Source organism: Antechinus flavipes, chromosome 3 (assembly GCF_016432865.1).
Source record: "Antechinus flavipes isolate AdamAnt ecotype Samford, QLD, Australia chromosome 3, AdamAnt_v2, whole genome shotgun sequence".
Classification (NCBI taxonomy): Eukaryota; Metazoa; Chordata; class Mammalia; order Dasyuromorphia; family Dasyuridae; genus Antechinus; species Antechinus flavipes.
The window spans coordinates 434,139,552-434,162,334 of record NC_067400.1 but is presented as its reverse complement, the minus strand read 5'-3'; the positions used below and the strand labels follow the sequence as shown (position 1 = coordinate 434,162,334).

Genomic DNA, 22,783 nt, shown 5'->3' with positions numbered 1-22,783 from the left:
ATCTCTGTCTCCTTAGGAAGAAGTAAACAGATATAGGGTTAAAGGCCAGTAGGGTCAAAGGAAGCTTGAAATACTAGGGGAAAAAAAGGAAGAGAGCAAGGGGAAAGTTTTACTTTATAGAAATTCAGGGCAGACTTTTGGAGGAAGGACTGTTTGTAAAACTCAGTTTATATCCAGAAAAGGAAAGGAAAGTTTACTCAGAGAACTAGACAAAAAGATCCAGAATAGACTGGAGTTGGGAGCTGTTAAGAGTATCCTTACCAAGGGAATAGTCTGCTAAGTTGAACAAGTTTGAATTCTGTATCTAAGTAACATATCTCTAATTTTCAGGTGTATAGACTTTATATTCTATATGTTTGCTGGAAACAGTATACCAGAGAGGATGGAATACATCTGAACAAAAAAGAAATTTAATGACTATTTTTCTTTTATCTTTTAAAATTGTGTTTTTAGGAGAATTTGCATTTGTAGGAAAACTCTCTAAAACTGTTAAATTTCATAACATTTATAATTTGGAATGGTAGATAGAATCCCTTCCCTCACTAGGAATTCCCCACACTGACAAAATCACAGGTTTGGATCAAAAACCAAAACAAAACAAAACACCATCACTACAAATCCTTTTTAAAAACAGCAAATAATTAGGGATAATGTATTTGTTATTGATAGTGTCAAAAGGTAAGTAGGTGAGAAGGAAGGCCAACTCATGGCTGGGATAACCTAGATTCAAGGCCTACCTCTAACATCTGGCTATGTGACTTTGGTCAAAACATTCAACCTCTCAAAAACCCCAGGTAATTCTCAAATACTTTAGGTTGCAGAGCCCTTGTTGATATATATAAGTAGAAGGAGTTTCCTTTGTGACTTAAATCATAGGAATGGTTAAAAAAAAAAAGATGGAGCAGGTGAATATGATTTGCACTGTTTTGTAAGAGTGATAAAGGATTGATTCATGTTCTCTCCTATAGCTTCTTCTTGTGACCTGCCAGGTGCTCATGAGGCAGTTGATTCAAGCTGGAATCAAGTGTTTGGTTATGAAGTCAATTGATATTAACTGGCCCAAACAAACTATATTGATCTCATAAACATGATATTTTAACCAACTAGGTTCCCTATTGTGGTTATGTCTGTATGTTTAAATGAACAAAGTAAACCTATTTGCCATGTCCATACTGTAATCAATATCCACATTCTTCCCTACTATGGGCATTTTTACCTGGAGTATAAAATATTGGACAAATTATGTTATCCTATATTATACTTACATTGATTTGAAATGATTACTTAAAATAGACATGCCATAAATATTTCTTCCTATATATTTATGTAATAAAGGAAATCCCTTTCTCTTGAAGTATTAAAGACATTTTGTTGTTCTTATCATTCAATTATTTTTCAGCCATGCCTGACTCTTTGTGACCTCATTTGGGGCAACATTACTGGCACGATTTCCATTTTCTTCTCCAGCTTATCACAGATGAGAAAACTGAGACAAACAGGGTAAAGAGACTTGCCTAATATCACAGACCCAGTAAACGTCTGAGCATTGACACCAGTTCTGTCACCGTGCCACTATTAAAGACATTATAGTAAAGCAAAAAGTATCAGTATTAAGGTGAGAAAGAAATATAGATATTTCCACATTTCCATTACTCCAACTGGAATGGAGTAAAATGTACATTGATATTTCTCCCAATAATATTATTGTAGGGGTTTTGATAACATACATTAATTGCTTTTAGATAGATAGATATAGTATTCATGATAGGAATAGGAAATTAAAGCCATGAAATTGTCTCCATAGGTCTCTAGAGATCTAATTATCTTCTACAAGGAAAAAGTAAGAGAAATAAGCCAAAATTGAGTTCCATTAGATGCTTTTCTGCTGGGAAGTATAGCAACTTAAATGTCATGTACTTTTTTCAAAGTTGATATGTTTTCAGATAGCTATTTACAATATGTTATTCATAATAACCAGCTCATTGATATCTAAGCGATTTTTTAAAAATCACATTTCATTTTCACCATATTATGAGAAATAGGGAGGCATTTCCATGGAGAATGGTGTGAATTGTTATCCTATTTACACATATGATTACTCTTGCTATAATATAGGTCCTTTGTGAAAACATTTAGAAATGGCTTTTGTGCTACATCAAATAGAGCTCTGAGTCCTGAGATAACTATTAACCCCTTGGTGATTCAAAGATTGCTGCATGAAGCAAGACCTCCATTTCCCTAAGGATTTCCTGAGACATACAGAAAGGTAGACATCTCCATCTCCCAAGAAAATAAACATAAAACTTTGGAAGCCAGATAATCATGGGCTAGCCACTCAAGAGGATGGCATTTCCTGTTCTTCACACAGTAGTTCAACAACTAAGAGAGATATCCATTGTAATTTCTTTTGTTGGTGCATTAGTGACAGCTGGTTGGAAAGTAATAAGGGACTGTGCCTTTCTGTTGTAAGAAACAACAGGGTTCTGGACTCTGGATAGAGAAGTTTTTCCACTGCTTCCATTTCTCACAGTCTTCTTTCATTGACAAGGTAGATAAAGGGACACTGTCAACATGTTCTCAATTAACTGTCAGCAGGCTCCATGACAAGTCACCTACCGTTTGCCATTTGGCTTTTGATCTTTCAGCTTCAAATTTGGCAACTTCTTTACGATCATGAAATGATACTAGCAGCTTCCATATGCAAAGCAGGACCACCCCAATAAGAAGAATGGCAAGAGATACTCCCAACATGATCATCGGAATGTTGGGAAGCTTGGGACAATCTGTGGAAACAAAGCAAGCCATGTTTAGAATGTAGATAGTAAATTTCTTCACTTACAGAAGATAAAGATTTCCACTGAGGTTTTCTATTGTATTTTTCATAAGCTAAAGGGGAAAATAATGAGGCTCTATCCTTCTGTCTTAGTTTAAAGATTTTTTAATGGGCAGTTAATTTTGGGAAGTATATATCTCTATCTTAAAAATTATACCCTTAAATTGGAGATAAAGGAATTATGCTTGTTGAACAATTTGAACATTTCCTTAATGGCTGACTCAATATTACTTAAGAGTTTCCAACTGCCTATTGACAATGCATATAGAAAATTAGTAGTGAGTATAATGTGGATCATAGACTAAAATATAAAGGTATGATCCTAAGAATAAATGGATAAGTAAACACCTAAATTTTTGTTTTTCATTCATTCTTGACTTTCCTTTACCATATGAAAATCTAGGATCATAGATTTAGAGCTAGAAAGAAAATCCAACTTCTTCACCTGACAATTAATTTCAAGGTTATAACAAAAATTCAATCAGGACAATTCCTCTAAATATTTTGTTCTGCAACTATTATTATCTTAGAACTAAGAGTAACTATTCCCTTACTAAAGAAAAAAGGTCAAGATTGGTGAAGTGAATCCCTAAAAGACATTTAGCAAGGGTAAGGACTCAACTGTTCTGCTGCTTAATCCAGTGCTCTTCATATTATACTACTTCCTTTGGAAAGCAAAAAGAAGGTTCTGTCTTTCAATTCTGTTTCTCCAAAACAGAGTGCCATGTGTATGAATATACTCTGTAAATATTACTCTGGTTTTACTAATGATATCAAAGATAATTTTAAATTCATATAGCCCTTTCCCTCTATTATTCAACTAATAGCAATGGCAGAATAAGCAATAATTCTTACAGTATGCCTTGGAGATATAATATATTTCTTAATGAAACATTGTAATTAAACTCTTCTTTTCATTTTATGAAAATAAGATGTGAGAAATAGCCATGAAAAAAAGATCTACAGAACTCTGAAAAAAGTGAGATCAAACATATCTAAGAAGAAATTCAGTCATGTTTATTTAAATTTCTTGATTAACTCCACTGAACAACCATTTATTAATGGAAAAGAAAAAAATAACATATATTAAATACTTGCTCATGTGTCAAACGCTGTACAAACTGCTTGGATGTAAACAGAAAAGTGAGACAGTCCATACCCTCAAGAAGATCACATTCTAATTGCCCAAGACAACACATACAGGGTATTTCAAATAGAAAAACAATTTATACTATTTTAAAATTGAACAATTTTGAAAGACTTCAGAATTCTGATCAATACAAGGATCAATCATGGCAGCCAGAAGATGTATGATGAAGAATGTTGCCCAGTTGTGGTGGAGAGATAGGCTAAATTAGATGAAATCACAGAACAAAATAAATATTTTTGGATATGGCCATATTGGCTAAAGTGGGAATTTGTTTCATTCGACTATGCATATTTGTTATAAAGATTTTGCTTTTCTTTTTTCTTTCCACCCAGTGGGAGGGAAGATATTGTGAAGGAAAGGGAAGAAATGATTTTTATGAAAGAAAAATAAAAAAAGATTTAGCTTCATTGATGGAAAGACCAGGTAATACTTAAAATCTGGCAGGTAAAACCTTGTCTTGGAGACCTTTTGGATCAATGATGGAGTAGATAATCTCCAGCTAATGATGTCAGGAATGGAGCCACATTTTGGGATGGAGTTGGGTCCTGAGTTAAACTCAAGCAGAAGTTGGGATGAGGTATAGGTGATTAAAAAAAAATCCAAAATTTCTGTATTTCCTGCTCTCAGAGCTCATAGGTTGGAAAAATGAAATGTATATACCCAATGACTATAATTCAATGAAAGGTATGATGATTCTGGTGGAGTTTTCAGTAGAGAAAGAAAACAATATTGTGCGATGATCGACAATGATTGACTTAGTTCTTCTCAGCAATACAATGATCCAAGACAATTCCAAAAGATTCATGATGAAAAATTCTATCCATATCCAGAGAAATAATTATGGTGTCTAATGCTTATAAAAGAATATTATTTTCATTTTTTTTTTTGTGGCTTTTACTTTTTTGTTCTGTTTATTTTTTCACAACAAGACTAATGTGGAAATATGTTTAAATGATTAAGCATGTATAACCTATATCAGTTTGCTTGTTCTCTTGGGGAGGTTGCATGGAAGAGAGGGAGGGAGAAAGAAATTGAAATTCAAAATCTTATTAAAAATGCTAAAAATTATTTTTATATGAAATAGAAAAAAATAAAACATTATTTACCAAAACCAAAACAAAATAAGACATAGCTTGTTGCCTAAAAAAAGAAGAAAATTGTTTTGAGATGGGTGGACATTCTACTCCATCCAATGGAGTTGACATAAGCAAAGGCATAGAAACAGCACATAGAAGATGAGAATGGGGCCAGAAAAGAGTCCAGTTTGGCTGTAAAGTAGGAATTTAATGAGCAGTGTTATACATATAAGAGGAATATGTCATGCTGCTTATATAAAAAAGGATCCAGAGAAGTTCTGACTCTGGGTGGGCCTAATGACCCCCTAACAACATGATGCTTGTTCTATATGCTTTTGTTCTCCAGACATAAGATTCATGTTGCCAGTAAAGGCCTTGTAAGGGGATTATAAAGAATTAAGTAAAGGATCTAATGAAAAGATTTGGGTATGTATTGAAGATCTAAAGATTGCATTCCAGCTAAAATAATGAAATGGAGCTGTATTTAATAGGTTAGTGACACCACATTGAAGCAAGCAGCAGGTCTGTGTGCCATTGAGAACATGTGTGTGTCCTGCTCCAACCCTACATTTCTGATTTAGTAATGACTGGGGAGGAAGACGCCATAGCAATGAAAACCTATAGTAACGAAAACCCAGGGAGAATTGTAGCTGTCAGCTGCTGCTGTCAGCTGCTGTCAGAATAGGAATTAGGAAAGCTTCTCAATACAGGAAAATGGGTTGCAGTAGCAGAGGTTATTATTCTGAAACATGTAAAGTTAAAGGCAATCATGTTTAAATATTAAGAAAATATTTTAGTCTAAATATGATTGAAGGAAAGAGATGGTCAGAGATACCATCAAGTCAACAAGCATCTATTAAGTGCCTACTGTGCTCTAGCCACTGTGCTGAGCATTAGGATACAATGAAAAGCAAAAACCAAATTGAACAATAAAAACCCAGAATAAAATAATTCCTGCTTTCAAAGAGCAGTCCATCACAGACAGACATTAGACACAGAGGTACACACAGAGACAGAGTGACAAAGAGAGAAAATGCATGGGTATAATATTCATTTCTATTTTTTATATTTCCTTTTGCTTCTCTGAAGTTAAGATTTAGGCAGAAAGAGTGTGGGGGAAAGAGCAACGAATTAGCAGGCCTGGATTCTGATCCTGGCTTTTTAAATCACTACTTATAAGATTTGGGAGGTGTTCCTTCACCCTTCTAGCTTCTACTTTCCTTATCTGGACTTTAAAATTATAGATTGTTATAGTTGGAAGCTCCTTGGGGAATATCCAGTTGAACTATGCCATTCTGCAGAAAAATGAATTTCCTGACACCCCAAAGTAACCCATGAGTAGAGCTGAAAGCTGGTTAGTACAATGGATAGTGTATTAGAGTTGGAGTCAGGAAATGTGAGTCCACATTTAGTCTCAGAATTTACAAACTGTGTGACTATGAGGAAGTCACAACCTCTGCTTACCTCAGTTCCTTTATCTGTAAAAAGGGAATTTTACCTCCCGTAGTTGCTGGGAGGATCAAATGAGATATTAATTATAAAGCACAAAGCATAGTCTAGCATACAGCTAATTCCCTCTCTTTGCTTTGAAAGAGAGTTGTAGACTGCAAGCTAGAATAGGCCTTGAGGGTCATGTGTTCCCAACTCCATCATTCTTCAAATGAGGAAATGGACATCCAGAAATGCTAAATGATTTTCCCATGGCCACGAACAGGTAAGGTAATTAAGCCAGAATTCATATTGACATCTGAATTCAAACCCAACATTCTTTTCCCTCCATTACATTTCCCGAAATGCCTTTCTTCCCATCTGGCCTCTTGGAATTCTCATTAGCCACCAACACTTGACTCAGTTCCTTTTGTGATCTTTCCCAAAGGTTAAACTTGCCTGCCTAATCATTTTGCATAAAACTTAGGTTTCTCTCCTCCCCTCTAATAGATTATAAACTTCTCAAAGGCTCAAACTGTTTCACTTTGCTTGGTATCCCCAGTGACCAGGACCTTCACCCCTGCTCCAGTTTACTCACCATTTTATTTCAGTAAAAGGCATGAGCCTAATGGAAGAGATGCTACAGAAGGTTCTTTCTCTGAATCCTCCTATCAATTTCCTTCTTTTCTCTTCCTTGCTAGATCCTGATGTTCGTATCTCATTGAATGGATCCAGTGCCCTTACCCTACTCTGACTTTCTGTCTTACTTTCCTTAGGGACCTTACTCCTATGATTCTATTATGGAAGGGTGGTGGCTATTCTTCCAGGTATGATCCTCCTACTAAGATATAGGACTTTGACATTGTATTTTATTGACCCCTGAGTCTTATTATCTATCTTACTTATCCTATTATCTAGCTATTTTTTGCCCATCTGGCCTTATTTGCTTTTGAACCATCCAGATCTTCAGGCATTATCACAAAGCCTGGTGATACATTCTTAAGGATTCCTGGGCCTTACTCCACAAATGACCCCTTATTTACATATTGTCTTGATATATTAGAAAATGAACTCCAGAGAACAAGAATTGTTTTGCTTTTCTATTTGTATTCCAAACACTTAACACAGTGTTTTTCAAATAGTAAAGGCTTAATAAGTGCTTTTTCATTTGTTCAATTATTAATTCATCATTCAGTCATTCCTAGTGCCTGGCACATAGTAGGTATTTATTTAATTAAACTGAATGAATGTAAAACCAATCAGTGTTATATTATTTATCTGCAAAATTAGAACATCTGATTTGAACTTACATGCTAATTGACTTCTGTTCTGTATCATTAGTTAAGCTGTTGCCTAAAACCAATCTTTTCCCCATGGCATCTGCTTGGTTATATTTCCATTAACTATTACTCCAAACAACATTCCTGTAGTCAACATTCAATGTGGCACACCTTGTCATGAGAACCTAATCTTGTTAACCTTTCTCATTAGGAAATCAATTGAAACATATTTAAGCCTTTGAATAAGTATCTCTCCACTGTTTGGAAGGTTCATATTCAAAACAGAATTATATCAAAAATTTGGAAATGCTTTTCCTGGGGAGTGATCCAAAAATGTATCCAAGTTTTTTTTTTTCCTTTTGTAAATCTCTCTGACCACTGACAACACATTTCAAGATATTTACCTTTCTGGTTTATGCTATGAAGGATTGTTCTTCCCTCTTTATTTGTGGTCATCAGGAATGTAATAAGGCAGTCGTTTTCCCCTTGCAAAGAGCAGGAGACAGAATTTTCCTTTGAGAAATCTGCAGGGAAAGAAGCCATCCACCAGGTCAAATACAATTTAAACATTGATGAAGAATAACAACACATGGCATAGATAAGTATTAGATTAATACATGAGAGAGATTTCAGCAGATGCAGTGTGGGAATAGGAAAGTCCCAGGAATAGGAGAATTTTAATACTACTTTCAAACTTTTCTTCCCTTTCTCTCCAAATGAGTTTTAAAGTTTTCCTCATGTTTCAGGAAATGGTTCCAGGTGTCCCCCATCAGCACTGACCATCAAATGCCCCTATCAATCTGCTATACTCTGAATCTAAATGCATTGAAAATACTTCCAAAGCAGGTGCCACCAGCTGTGTGGGGAATAGAATAGTCCTGATTATAGCAAAGACTGAGCAGTATATTCTTTTTGGCTGGGAGCTTCTGGAAGAAAGCAGTTCTTTGGGATTACATTTCAGAGGAGATAATTCCCATATGAGACTGATACTGATACTTTGAAAAGGGGTACCCATTTATTCATCCCACAATGCAGCTCTATAAGATCAGGGTGGCATGCACTGTCACAACAATAAACATAAATTAATAACAGAAACCCAGAGATTGTGGAAGCATATGATTCAGTGAATGAAGGAGTAACCTGAGCCAACAGTTTGCCCTCCATTTTAGTTGGCCTACCACTAAATATAGTTCTGTGAGAGAATTCAATCTTGCCTTTCTCAAACTTCTCCAAATAGTAAACCTTTCAGGCTGAGTTTATTCAAGTGGAAGGTACAAAATCTAGTGCAGAAAATGAAAAGAAAGTAATAGGACTATAATCTGAGAGCCAGATTATATCTCTTTCTAGTAACAGCTTCCAGACCAGTGACTTCTATATAGGAATTTTCTTCTAAAACATTGTGTTTGATGGTCCTTTCCATAAGGCTGGCTTTTACAAACCAGAAGGCCATTTTCAGCATTTCCAATACCAAATATGCCTTTTAGGAAACTTCCAATGTACCTCATTTATTGATTTGTCAATAAAAGTTTCATTCAGCCCTTCTTGGTGATTTTTCTCCAATGCCACAGAGGAATAACTAAATTTTGGGTAATTTTGGGTGTTTATTTTGTTTGTAAATCCCCAGAGTTAGAATGAATATTTTTTTCCTACTGTATTTAAAAAAAATATTAAAACTCACTCTATCAAAGTTAGGGCAAGTCAGGCATTATATACTCCCAAAGGACTTGATAAGGTCTGTGATCTAGAACATGATGAGACTTCAGAAAACATTTATTTCAGCTTTTTCATTTTGCAAATGAAGAAACTGAAGTGTAAATTGATTATATAGGTAGTCAACATCAGAGGTGGGAGCTGAACTCAAAACCTCCAGAGTCAGAGCTCATATTTTACTGCCTCTAGCAGAGTAAAATGGAAAATTTACCAAGTAAATTCAAATTAAGATTAAGATTTCAGGGAAGTCACTTAAACTAAGATTATAAACTACATTCACAAACTTTAAAAACAAGTCTTTACTTACGGATAATTAATATATTCTTTATAAAGTTCTCCTATAGTCTTCAAAATGTAATCTAAGAACCTTTTGCTTTCTTTGTACCTATAGAATGGACCGTAGTACCTGTAACATCACAAATGTCTAATAAATATTTATTGATTGACTTTTCTAGCTAATACCTTGCTAACTTAATTGGAACTGTTGCTTATACTAGGAAGTCACAGTATTGAATTAAGTATATACTTTATTGCTTCACTCATGTATGGTTGCATCAATATGGTGTGGAACTGACCTTGAATTATTAAAAGTTGTACCAGTAGAATATCAGCTCTAGTAAGTGGCACCATCAGGTATGGGTTTAGTGAGGGAATTGTCCTCAGGCCAATTCTGCTAAAATCGGAGAGACTTAGCACCAGATTGACGGAAGGATATTAAATGTTTTGGTTGCTGAAACTCTTAAAGACTTTCTACTAAATATTAAAAAGGTTACTATCTTGATTGGCAGTGGAATAACACATGCTGACAAAATTATAGATTGCTAGAGTGTATTCCATAATTCAAATTTTTTACCATTATAAAAATAGATATCTGCAGTTATTCAGAACAATGACATTTTCTTGTAATATGAGTTCTGATGAGTTGGTCCCTCTCTCACTTATCATAGAACTGGTCTTCTTTCTATTTCCCTATTATATTTCTCTTAGTATATTTCATCTAAAAATAAGGAATTGCCTCATGGACTGGATATCACAGTTCTCCTCAGTTGAGTGATATTAATCCTGTGTTTTGTTGGAGGTTTGTTAAATGGAAAAATCTGAAGCAAGGGGAGGCTTAAATTACTTTGTCAAGATCATTTAGTTTTAATGGAACTGGTAATATGATCTGTAAGTCCTTATTCCTGATAATGCTTTAATTATTCCAGGACTCTTTTTCATTAAAGTTACTCCTCCGTTTTAGACTTTAAGAAAAAGAAGTGTTTGGGGTATTAAAATGGGTGTAATTGAATGTGATGACTCAGAATTCTAGCCTCAGCTCTGGATTTGCACAATTAGCAACTGGTTTTTTTTTTTTTTTTGTGTGTGTGTATCCATAGTCTTCAGTCCTTTTTCCTCAGCTATAGTAGCCCTTTGCACTACTCCTGAATGTTACCTATTAAACAAAGTTCCAGGCAATGAGAATTTTTTTTAAAAAAGCCTATGAAAGATAGGTAAGAAGGCAGATATTTTGAGGGGGAGGGCTAGGGAGGATCCTGGTATATTTAGAACTAGAAGGGACCTCACAGGCCAATAAAAAGAACATTTTATATATGTGCAAACAAAAGGGCAAATCTGGCCTCAGATATTTATTAGCTTTGTGTCCTGGGCAAATCAATTAACTCCATTTGCCTCAGTTTCTTTAGCTGTAAAATGAGCGGGGAAAGGAAATGGTAAACCTCTGCAGTATCTGCCTGGAAAATCATAAAGAATATGACATGATTGAATTGAAAACAAAGGTCCATTGTGGTTCACTGACAGTCACTAAGTGACTGATGTAGAATTTGAACCCATTTCATTTGATTACAAATCTGGCTCTTTCTACAATATTGCACTGACTCAGAATAACCGCTTAGATAATTATAGCTATAACCTGAAAAAATATTCAGAAGAGGAACATTTACAAAGCAACCACTCAATTCATAGATAATAAATATATGTTTTAAATTCATACACATTTTCAAAATGCTTTATCATTTCTGGTTTATGAGATGGAAATGAACGTTAACAAAAATAGTTCTTTTGAAGATTATTCATTCCTTGTAATAAAAACTATTCACCAAGAGGGCTTAAAAATGCCTTGTATCTCCCTTAGGAGCTTAATGTGTTTGTTGCACTGAACTGAATTTTACAGTTTTCCTCTCAGACAAGTTGGAAGGATACTACTCTCAAATTGAAGGATTTGTGATATCTTAAACACAGTGAAATAACTTGTTGATTTCCACAATTTACTTTTTTTTGGTCACAAATCTACTTTTTCCCCTCAACCCATTACATTTCTTGTACTGCTAATGCCTTGAATCAGAGCAATTTGTAGTGCATTTCCTGAAATTTCCATTTATTTTTTCAGAAACTGTATCTCAATTGTTTGTTGTGAAATGAACCTTGAAGAACAGATATTCCCTTACAAGTTACCATGGTAGAAAGTCATGACAGCTGCTTTATTTGGTCTGGCCACACTCTTTGTCATTGATATTAAAGTAAGGCCCACAGTATCCTTCTTCATTTATCCTCTCCTATTGTTTGAAACATTTGCCCTTAGTCTAGAGCAAAGTTCAAGAGAGAGTTTGGAGGGTTTTTTTCTATGTAATTTTACTCTATATTATTACTAATCCTAAAAATGAATTCCTTCTCTTTTTTTTACCAGCCAAGATTAGAAAATTTAGTTTTTTTTGCACTAAGAAATATTGATTTAGAACCTCTGGAAATAATTTTCAAAAGAATTTTGAATGTTGCTAGATTGGTCCATCTCTCAAACAGGATGCTTGTCTTCTGAATCCATCTATTCAAGCTGTAGCTCATAGATTATCATAAATTATTGGTTCAATGATTGCTTTTAGCAGAAGACAAATCCTAGGTTCCATCTGTCTATGTTTAATGGTATAACAACTTCTCAGACAGGATAATATGGTAGCAATATGATTTGTTACCATTAAAACATAAGATCCTCCCAAATTTTTCACTTAAGAAAAATCAATCACCTTATTTTTTTTTCCTCTCCAATGGAAAAAAATATGTGAATATTGAGAAGAATCTGTGACCTCAATAGTGTAGGTATTTCCTCAAGCAATACAGATTGGAACCCATTTGGGGCTGCCCATCTTATATAACTCATGGGAATTCATGAAACAAAAGATAAAAATATGATCTTATAATGGCTTTAAAGCTAAAACAAAGATCCTTTAAATGTTTAGCAAAATGCTGCCTGAAAAAAATCTTTTAAAAAAAGTCTTTAAATTTCAAATGATACATCTAATTTGATTCAGACTAAATAACAGATCTGTTAGACCCTTGACCCTTGATCTGTGGACGCATGCACTTTTTTGTACCCTTTATTAGGGCAAGGTGTATGAGTAGGGAGGCTGACAGACAGGGTGTATGAGTGTATGTAGCAATGGCTTGCCAAGTCTGGAAGCTGTGCCTCATGGCCTAGGATCATGGGAATTAATCCAGCTCTCTTTGTGTTCATAGTTGTTGGCCTGCCTTTGTGAAACCTTGAATCAAGGTCAATAGACGAAAGAGGAAGCTATCTGAACTTTGGGCTAAAATTCAGACCATATCCTGCTACCCATCTGCATTTGCTATTTCCCAATAAAAGCAGTTTAGCATTTGCCAACAAAATTGATGCCAGTTGGAACTAAGCTAGCCATGAGTCCATCAGACATACCAGAATACTGGGGTTAGACACACCATTTCCTTTCAATTTTAAAACCCAAATGAATGCACTGAGGCCTTGGCATGAATTAGATCAAGTCATTGAAAATAGTACTAGCGCCTAAAATGTAGAGCTCAGGGAGGGCTAACTAGGCCAGTTCTCTCATTTTACAGATGAGCAAACTGGTCTACAGATGTTACATGCTCAAGTTTACACAGAATCAGGATTCCTATTTAGGTTCTCTAAATTCAAATCTAGTGATTTTCCCACTGTATAAAATGCTCCCTCCTTATATGATGTTAGCCAATAAGTATAACCTACATCATTGTTGTCCCTTAAGAATATTTGAAATATATGCAATGAATTTAAGGAAAATAGAAACCTTCATCACTGATGATTGCATCAACTAGTTTACATTTATCAACACATTCTGCTTTGGACCGGTCATCAGGAGATAAATGACATTCGATGCAGCTCCTATAAAAATTAATCAACAGAAATTATTTCATTTTGGTTGAAAATAACAGATTAAACACTACTACCCATATACACATTTATATACACATGAATTTATGTATATATACATACATACATATATATATTTAATCACTCACTGAAGCCTTACTATGATAATAAACTAAGGATTCTTGTTATAGCTTTGCCTTACAATGACTGTAACCACATTTCCTTGGAGGAAAAATTCAAATAGGTCCTGATATCTATGTTTTCCCTACACTAATTATAACCGTAACTATTTGCTTCATTGCCTATACCTAATAGTAATTAGTGTATAAATGACAAGTAAAATGGAATCTTTGTTTTATTTTATGTTTTAATTTTTTTCCCCCTGAGTAGAGAGGAGAAAGCCCCGTCACTAAAAATATGATTGGGGATAGAATATCATTTGTACTTCTTTGCAAGAGTCAATCATCCTTTAATGAGAATTAATCAAATAGTCAGGATCCTTCTTATAGTGATTATGAGATAGGTCATAGAATCTCAGAATTGGAGAGCGACTTATCTAGGAATGTGGTGTCATGGGATGATATTACATTTAGAATAAGAAGGCTTAGGTATTAGTCCCAATTCCATAACTTTATCAAGTCATTTTCCCTTCATTGCCAGTTTCTTAATCTGTAAAATGAAGTTGTTGGACAACTATTATCTTAGTCCTCATTTTAATCATAATAATAATGGTAACTATTATTTATACAATACTTTGCTTTCAAAATGTTATACATATGTTATTTCATCCCTCAACAACTCTGGGATGTAGATACTATTAGTATCATACCCATTTTACTGATAAGAAAACTGAGCCAGCAGAGATAAAGTGACTTGTTCAAAACCACATAGCTAGTAAGTGTCTGAGGTAAAACTTGAACTCATATCCCTGACTTCAATACTACACCATCTAGCTGCTTTCCCCTTTAAAGGAAAAGGAAGAAAATTTTCTACAAAAGTTGTATTTCTTGAGCAAGGTTACACTTATTTCCAACTGTCAGTTGGAGATAAGAACATAGTTCACCTAGTTCATAACCAGCACACCATCTACTATTACATTTGGTCCATATGTGGTCTAGCATGATCTTTTTTACATAGCAATTTTAAATATTTGTTGATTTGTTATGGATTAAAAAGACAATCACAAAAAGAAAGAAAACTGTCCAGTCCAAACCAAAACAAGAGGAAAGAACCTCTTATATTTCAACTTCCTGAAACCTATTGTCTGTCTTCAGTCTTCTATTAGACATGGACCAGTGCCTTAAAGAAAATTATTAATATCAACTTTTTAATGAAAGATAGCCAAATATGTCAAGGGCATCTCAAAGGACAAAATTTAGGAATCAAACATATTTTAAGAATATTAATACAACAAAGGAATATATACAGCCGGCATTTATCTTTCACACACAAAAAAACCTAACAAATTATTTTCCATGTAACCTTGAACAGCTATAGTTTGCCTAATAGGTATGCAGAAAGCAGGTCTGGTTTGTCTGAAGGTGCTACCATAAGCACTGAATAGAGTAACTACTTAAGAGCCTTCCTTTCTTCACTCCATCTTCAAGCCATATTAATTGTTCATTTCATACTTCATGATCACATTTAAAATGAAATCATGTTTAAAGAGAAGATGAAAACGGAAAAAAGAATGTTATAAGATAGAAAAACCTCAAAAAGGAGGTGCTAAGGATATTTGCAATCATTATAATCATGTCTTTAGGCTTTTTTCTTTTTTTAAGTTTTTCTCGGCATGGTGACAGAGAAGTTTTGACACAAATCATATGTAGCTGCTGTGTCAATATTGGTGTTCTCCCTCTGTGTACATCAGAAATGCAAATGCCACCATTTGGGTTGCCGAGTTAATGAAAATATGAGCTGAATAAATATATTTACTATGTAAAATGTGGCAAACATTCTTGCATTGTGTAAGCTGTGGAAATGAGTTAGATTTGACCCACTAATTTTGTTCTGACCCCATTAAAAAGCTGGCTGACAAGTAAAAAATCCATTCTCTGGTTGGAAGACAGGAGGATGGGCTTTGTTTGTTCATATGGTGTGAGAGAGTACACAGGGTTATGGCTGTGTGCAGTGACTGCCTGAGAAAGACCCTAAACAGTGTGTGTGGCCAATGGAACAGTGTTATTGTGAGGAGAGAGCCTCTGTCTCTTTAGCCATAGTGATGCTATAAATAGACATGAATCAGAAAGGTCAGGTTGTAGAAAATCGTGATAAGGAAGACGCTTGTCTGTTTTGCTCTAAAATGCATTGGCTACACAAGGGTGTTGTCAGCCTATCTCTAGGGACTTTTTTATGTGCGGCTAGTATTGTAGCTCAGAGTGAACCAGATGTTATCAGTGTGGGACATCAGCTCAACTTCCCCATGTGAGCCCCAAGCAGAAATGTAACATTGTGGGCCTGACAATCAGAATAGAAAAGGAGGAAAATGAAAGTAAAGCTCCAAGTTTAGGATCACAAGTGCTGGGCACCTGCTTTCTAGTTAATATTCTGTGACCAAATGTTAGGCAAAATAAACGAAGGTCTAATTTAGTGAAATCTCAATGTAATTTTGAGTGATCCCTCAAAATTATCAATAAAAGCCATTACCCTCTAACTATTACCGTTTAGAATTACAGGGATCACCACAGGTAGGGCATTGTTCACACGTAGGACCTGAGGCCCCAGGGTTAGTGCACACACATTTTCCACAGGTACAGTTCCCTCTTCCACTGCAAAGCATGCCATCTTCTGAGAGGCATGAATCAGTGCTGGTGGTACAGTTACAATATTCACCAGTCCATCCACTGTTGCATATACATTCTCCACAGTCGCAGTGTCCATTATCTATAAAATATACACAGGAACAACAATCCCTAGTTAAAATCACAGGGTAATTGATTTACAATGACAAAAGGTGACTGTGACTACCCATTCATCCCATTAAGTTTCTGACATGTGTGTATGTATGTGTGTATGCATATATATGTATATATAATACTTATACATGTGTATGTGTGTATGTATGTATATATAAAATGTCCTTTGTTATAACAATGAGAAATTATTTCCTATTGTTTTCATACTATCATTTCTCATTGTTATAACAAAGGACAGAGGGGGTTAAAAGAATCACATTAGGCACACCCTCAAATAACAATAAAGTACAATCACCAACAAGTGTATCCCATTTTTAAAAAAAAAATCTTTGTCTAGGCATACATTTATCCAGATCTATCTTTCTTAACATAGAGCCAAGTTTATTATTTGTGGCCATGTGGGGCACAGCAGAAGGAAAGAAATAAAAAAGAAAGGAAGGAAGGAAGGAAGGAAGGAAGGAAGGAAAGAAAAAAAAAAAGAAAGAATTTAACCAGTATTTTCAACTTTCTCCTAAAAGAAAATTTGAAGCAAAATGGTAAGTAGGAGCCTGAGACAGTGTTGCTTACAGAGTTGCTCAATAAATATTGATGGTTTGATTTGACTTTGACAAATTGGTTTAGCCTGAGAATTTTTCATTTCCTTTTCTTTTTCTTATCCACTCTGTTAGGATGGTGCTCATAAGCCCTGAATGAGGGAAAATGAGATTAACTTAGAAGAAACAGAAGAAGCAGAAAGGCCTGTCTAGTCTAAAAAGAAGTTATCATTTGGTCTTCCAGCTAAGAACTGAATAACCTTCTCAAGGTTAAGCATGTCTTTCTAAATTATATCCTCAACACCCTGGGAGCAGTCAGTAGTTGTGAAAAATTAATCATGACATTTAAAAATGTAACTAAACCTTTTCTACTCAAATTTAGAATATCAACTATATATGCTTCTTATGAATATGGACTGTTTTTCATTTTCATCTGTACCCCCAGAGCTGAACACAATGCTTTGTTATAGTCTAGGGATTCTAGTCTTTTTTCTGTCATGGACCTTTTCTTGGAAAAATACTTATTGCCTAGATCCATAATTGAAGGAAATACTACATTTCAGTTAGAGAGTAGTGAAAATGAAGATGTAATTATATTTTTTTCCATCCAATTTCACAGACCTTTTGAAATCTATCCACAGATCCAGGTCTGTAAATATCAGCTTAATGAACCCCTTTGATAATACCAAATACTTATTGAATTGAACTTAATATAAACTTCAAAATTTGTTGAAATTGAACCTTATCCAGATGTAGCTAGGTTGATCAGTGAATAGAAGGCTGCAATTAGACTCAGGAAGACTAGAATTCAAATCCTAATTTAGTTACTTATTAGCTATGTGATCAACATTTGATCTCTTGCAGTCTCAGTTTCTTCATCTGTAAAATGGAATAATAATAGTAGTTATATCTCAGGGTCATTGTGAAGATCAAATGATAGTATTTATAAAGCACTTTGCCAACTTTAAAATGGATTATTGTTATTATTAACTATCTTTCAAAGATTCAGTTATAATAATATGTCAACACATTTATATCTTTAAAGACATATTTTGCAGAGGACATTGTTCAGTTATTTCAGTCTTGTCTGATTCTTCGTGACCCCATTTGGGGTTTTCTTGGCAAAGATACTGAAATGTTTTGCCATTTATTTCTCTAACTCATTTTATAGAGGTGGAAACTGAGCTAAACAGGATTAAGTGATTTGTCTAGGAAAACAAAACTAATAAGTATCTGAGGTCAGATTTGAACTCCAGAAGATGAGTCTTCTTGACTCCAGCCTGACTTCCTGGCTCTATCCCTGAATCACCCAGCTACCTGCAGAAGACATTAAAGAGGAGATGATAATAATGATGATCTCTCTTAAGTGCTGAAACTTCCTCTATCAATGAAATCTTCCTCTTTCTCTGAAACTTATAGTTTTTAAACTTACTTGGGGTACTTGTGAGGTTAAATAACTTGACCAAGGTCATACCATATCTATCAGAGTTAAGACTTGAATCAATGTCATCCTGATTCTATAGTCTAAGTTCCCTTTAGCCTGTATAAAGGAAGCTAGAGAATAGGTTTTGGAGTCAGAAAGATCTGAATTTGAATTCTACCTCAGACACTTTAATTTTATCTTGATTAGTCTCATTCTCCTCATCTGTAAACTCATGAGCACTTACTGTATATAATTATTGTGAGGAATAGTTGAAAAAATACAGATAAAGTGTTTTGCCAACTTTAGTTGTCAATGGAGGAAGCATGCCTACATTTAAATAGCTATATAAATATTAGCTACATCATAATTTTTTTTCTTGACTTTTCTTGAATTGTATTAATTTAGACAAAATTTTTGCAAAAGTTTACCTGAAATCATAAATTGCTACATAGGATTTTTCATATTCAAAATGATTTATAAAACCTGCTCAAACCAAAAAATTTCAGAGTAAACTATATACAGCATTAAATGCTTAAAATTATTGTGGACTAGAGACAACTACTGATCATAGTCCTCAAAGGAAAGACTGGGTCATTATCATTGTTTTAAGGAAGAAAAATGCAATTGCTCTTTTGTTTGTGGATTTTCTTTTCTTAATTTGATTTAGCATTGGTGAATATTTTCTTATCTTCCTTATTCAGAGAATAGTATGGAGCAGGTTCAACTTGTAAAAAGCTTTGGGGATATGTTTGGACTCCATAATTTCATTTGTGTGGAGAACAGCGGCTCGTGTGAAAATCCCCCAACCTTAGTTGAATTGGAAGTCTTAAAATATTACACAAGAGGTAACTTGCCTCTGTTGTCATGGCCAATATGTATAAGAGGCAGATTTCAACCCAAGTTTTCCTGATTCCAAGACCACCCCTCTTATTTAGCCATACTGTCTCTGTGACCCTGGACATACAGTTTTATACAAAAGTTGTTGATCACATAGTTGTAGCCATTTGTTCTAACATAAGTCATAAACTTCCCATTATTCCTTATTGAAAAGCTCAGGAAAAAAGGGCAAGAATCTAAAACAAGATAGAACTTGGTTCTATCTATTTTTATAATCTAGAAAGACTTTGAATGAAAATATTTTCCTTTATGAACAGATAAGAGATTATATTCATATTAATGTATACTAAACTATGCTTTTAATAAATTATACTTTAGAATGCTCAACCATGTTTAGCTATATTAGTCTATTTTCATAAGCTGTGTAAGTCATAATTTAACTCCAACTAACGTGATTTATGCCAAAATGAAGGGAAGCTTGCTGAGCTAGAAATTGTTTATCATTTACTCTGATAGTATACTATTATTCATATGTACTTTACATGCTGTAACTTAGTCTTAATATGCAAGCTAGTGACTAAATTAAAATTAAATTTTCCTTTCCATTCCCTACAAAAGAGTGCTTCAAAATTTTAGCCAATGGAGGAAGCATACCCACCCTGTGAATGATTCTGAGGAAAGGAAAGTGAATTACCACTATAAGTACTAGGTTCCAACAGGTAACCAAAAGCACATCTTTGATATAAGAAATACCTAGTTGATATATTTTTTAAAAAATCCTTAAAAAATGCTTTTAATGAGAGTGACCAGGATGAAGAATTGGCAAAAACTGATTTTAATATTTTTATGGGTATAAGTATGTATTTAAGGAATCAGAGGGTGTTGGTTTGAATCTGGCCTCTTTTATTTCATTCCTTCCCTATGTGATTTTTATATGTCACTTCCATTCTCTAGAACTCAATTTCTTATTTTTAAAATAGACATCCATGCCCCTTTCCAGCTCTGAATTCATGATCCTATGAACTACTATAATATCATTCAAAAGCATTTAAGTCACTTGAGGGCAAGGATTGTTTCATCTTTATTATTATTATTATTTTTTGTATTCCCAAGATCTAGCATAGTACTTGGCATATAGTAGATGATTAATAAATGTTTGTTGATAAAAAGTTACTCATTGAATATACTTAAGGAGTCAAATATTGTACACTGGATATAAAACAACTTAGTGTCTATAAACATCTAAAGATTGTGAAAAGAAAATGACCAAATGCTTACAATAGTATTATATTCTTTTGGAATACCTTTCTCAGAAACTGAAAATGCATATTATCAGAAATTAAAAAAAAAACCCACTGAGGCCATAAAGCAATTTCTCCAATAGAGAAATTCCTTGAACAAATTTCTTCTTTTTAAAGGAAAAAATGAAAGAACATCAGAATTTTTCAGGAAGAATCGAGAAAATATACTTTTTTGCACTTAGAAATAGATAGACCACTTAAAAATGGAGATTTTTGCAGCTCAGCTAACTTTAAGCCATCTAAGATCTTTTAATTTTTGCCATTTTATGAGACAGGAAAAATTTTAAAACAAAAAAAAAAACCCTCTGTTAACAGTGTTATAAAATTTAAAAATCATGTTTTCTGGATGATGTGTCAAGAAAATACATAAGACCTCCTTTTAAGAGAGATTACTTTATGGGGAAAAGGGGCCAATTCATTAATTTCAAGTTTTGTCTCCCATGAAACTTTGTCTAATTAGACACAGTAGCACATGACAGGCACTTAATAAATGTGGAAGTAAAGAAAGCAGAGATAGAAAGAGGAAGCAAAGAGGGAAACTTACTTTTTATTTTTTGAATTACAATGAATTAATTCTGTTTCTTCTAAGACTTTATTTTTATCATCTTCATGAATATGTAAAAACTGAAGGTTTGCTCACATTGAGACAAGCTTCCCTATTCATTCTCATGTTGGTTTATTTTGCCTAAAAGTCTAGAGGAATTTCTTTTTATTTTAATTAATCTTTAAAAACCTTTACCATTCTTTCAGTCTATCCTACCCCAAGCAAGTTAGACTAAAAGAGTCTCAGTGTTACCATTTTTTTTTCATATTGCTACCTGAAGATACCAGATACAAATGAGTTGTTTATATGGCACACTTTGTTCTATAGTTAGATCTTTTGGAGAGTATCACAACATTATTAAAGAACTCTGTTACTTTCTGCCTTTGTGACCTTGAGCAACTTGTCTTAGAACCTCAAATATCTCATTTGCAAAATAAGAAGAATGAACTAGATGATCTTTAAGGTCACTTTTGAATCCAGCTTTTAGACTGTACATGCTGTTGAAGTAGCATGCCAATGTTCATCCATCATGACCTTTCATTCAGGTTGCTTTCATGTCGTTTGCTCTCCCAGTTGGCGCTTTCTGTGGGACTTCTCATATATTATGTCTGACATTCTTCAGTGGATTTGTTGTTATTCCTTGAGACAGGAATATCAAAGCTCTCAATAAATTGGCTCATTTATTTCTAAATACAAAAGTATAGTTTTCTTGATTCTTCCTGAGACATCCTGAAGTTCTTTTATTTTCTCCCTTTAAAAGAAGAGATTTATTCAAAGAATTTCTCTGCTGGAGAAATGGCTTTATGGCCTCAGTATTTTTTAAAATTTCTGACAATATGCATTTCCAATTCCTGAGAAAGACATTCCAGAAGAATATATTGCTATTTTAAGCACTTAGTCATTTTCTTTTTATGATCTTTAGATCTTTACAAGCCACTAAGAGAGTTTTACATCCAGTGTACAATATTTGATTCCTTGAGGATGTTCAGTGAGTAATTTTTTGTGATGGGTTCTGATAAACAAACATCTATTAATGATCTACTACAGGCCAAGCACTATGCTATGCCTTGGGGATACAACCAACAAAAATGAAACAATCCTTGCCCTCAAGTGACTTAAATTCTTTCAAATGATATTACAGAAGTTCATAGGATCATGAATTCAAAGCTGAAAAGGGGAATAGATATCCTGTTTTAAAAATGAGAAACTGAAGTCTCATTAAAAATGAGAAAATAAAGTGATTTACAATTTCCCATGATGATGATGATGATGATAACAATAATAACAAGTACATTAACATAGTGGATTAATATGTTTTCAGTTATGTCCAAATCTTTGTGCCCTGTTTAGTGCTTTCTTGGCAAAGATACCAAAGTGATTTTTCATTTCCTTCTTCAGCTCATTTTATGGATGAAGAAACTGAGGTAAACCAGGATACTTTAACAGGATCACATAACTAGTAAGTGTTTGAGGCCAGACTTTAATTTAGAAAGATGAGTCTTCCTTATTCCAGGTCCAGCACATAATCCACCATACATTGGTTCATTTGTACTGGATTTAAATTCAGAAGTCTTCGCCCATGTGATCTGGAGGAAAT

At 34.1% G+C, this 22,783-nt stretch overlaps 1 protein-coding gene across 1 annotated transcript in view; it reads right to left on the bottom strand.

Annotated features, from left to right (window-relative positions):
- Positions 1–22,783, bottom strand: part of ITGB6 (integrin subunit beta 6) — a 193,136-nt gene that overhangs the window by 7,044 nt on the left and 163,309 nt on the right. Inside the window, exons 14-17 of the mRNA XM_051986289.1 lie at positions 16,294–16,516; positions 13,551–13,645; positions 8,172–8,291; positions 2,617–2,783 (exon numbers count right to left, since the gene is read on the bottom strand). Coding sequence (XP_051842249.1) covers positions 2,617–2,783; positions 8,172–8,291; positions 13,551–13,645; positions 16,294–16,516 — 605 coding nt within the window. The remainder of the gene's footprint in view (positions 1–2,616; positions 2,784–8,171; positions 8,292–13,550; positions 13,646–16,293; positions 16,517–22,783) is intronic.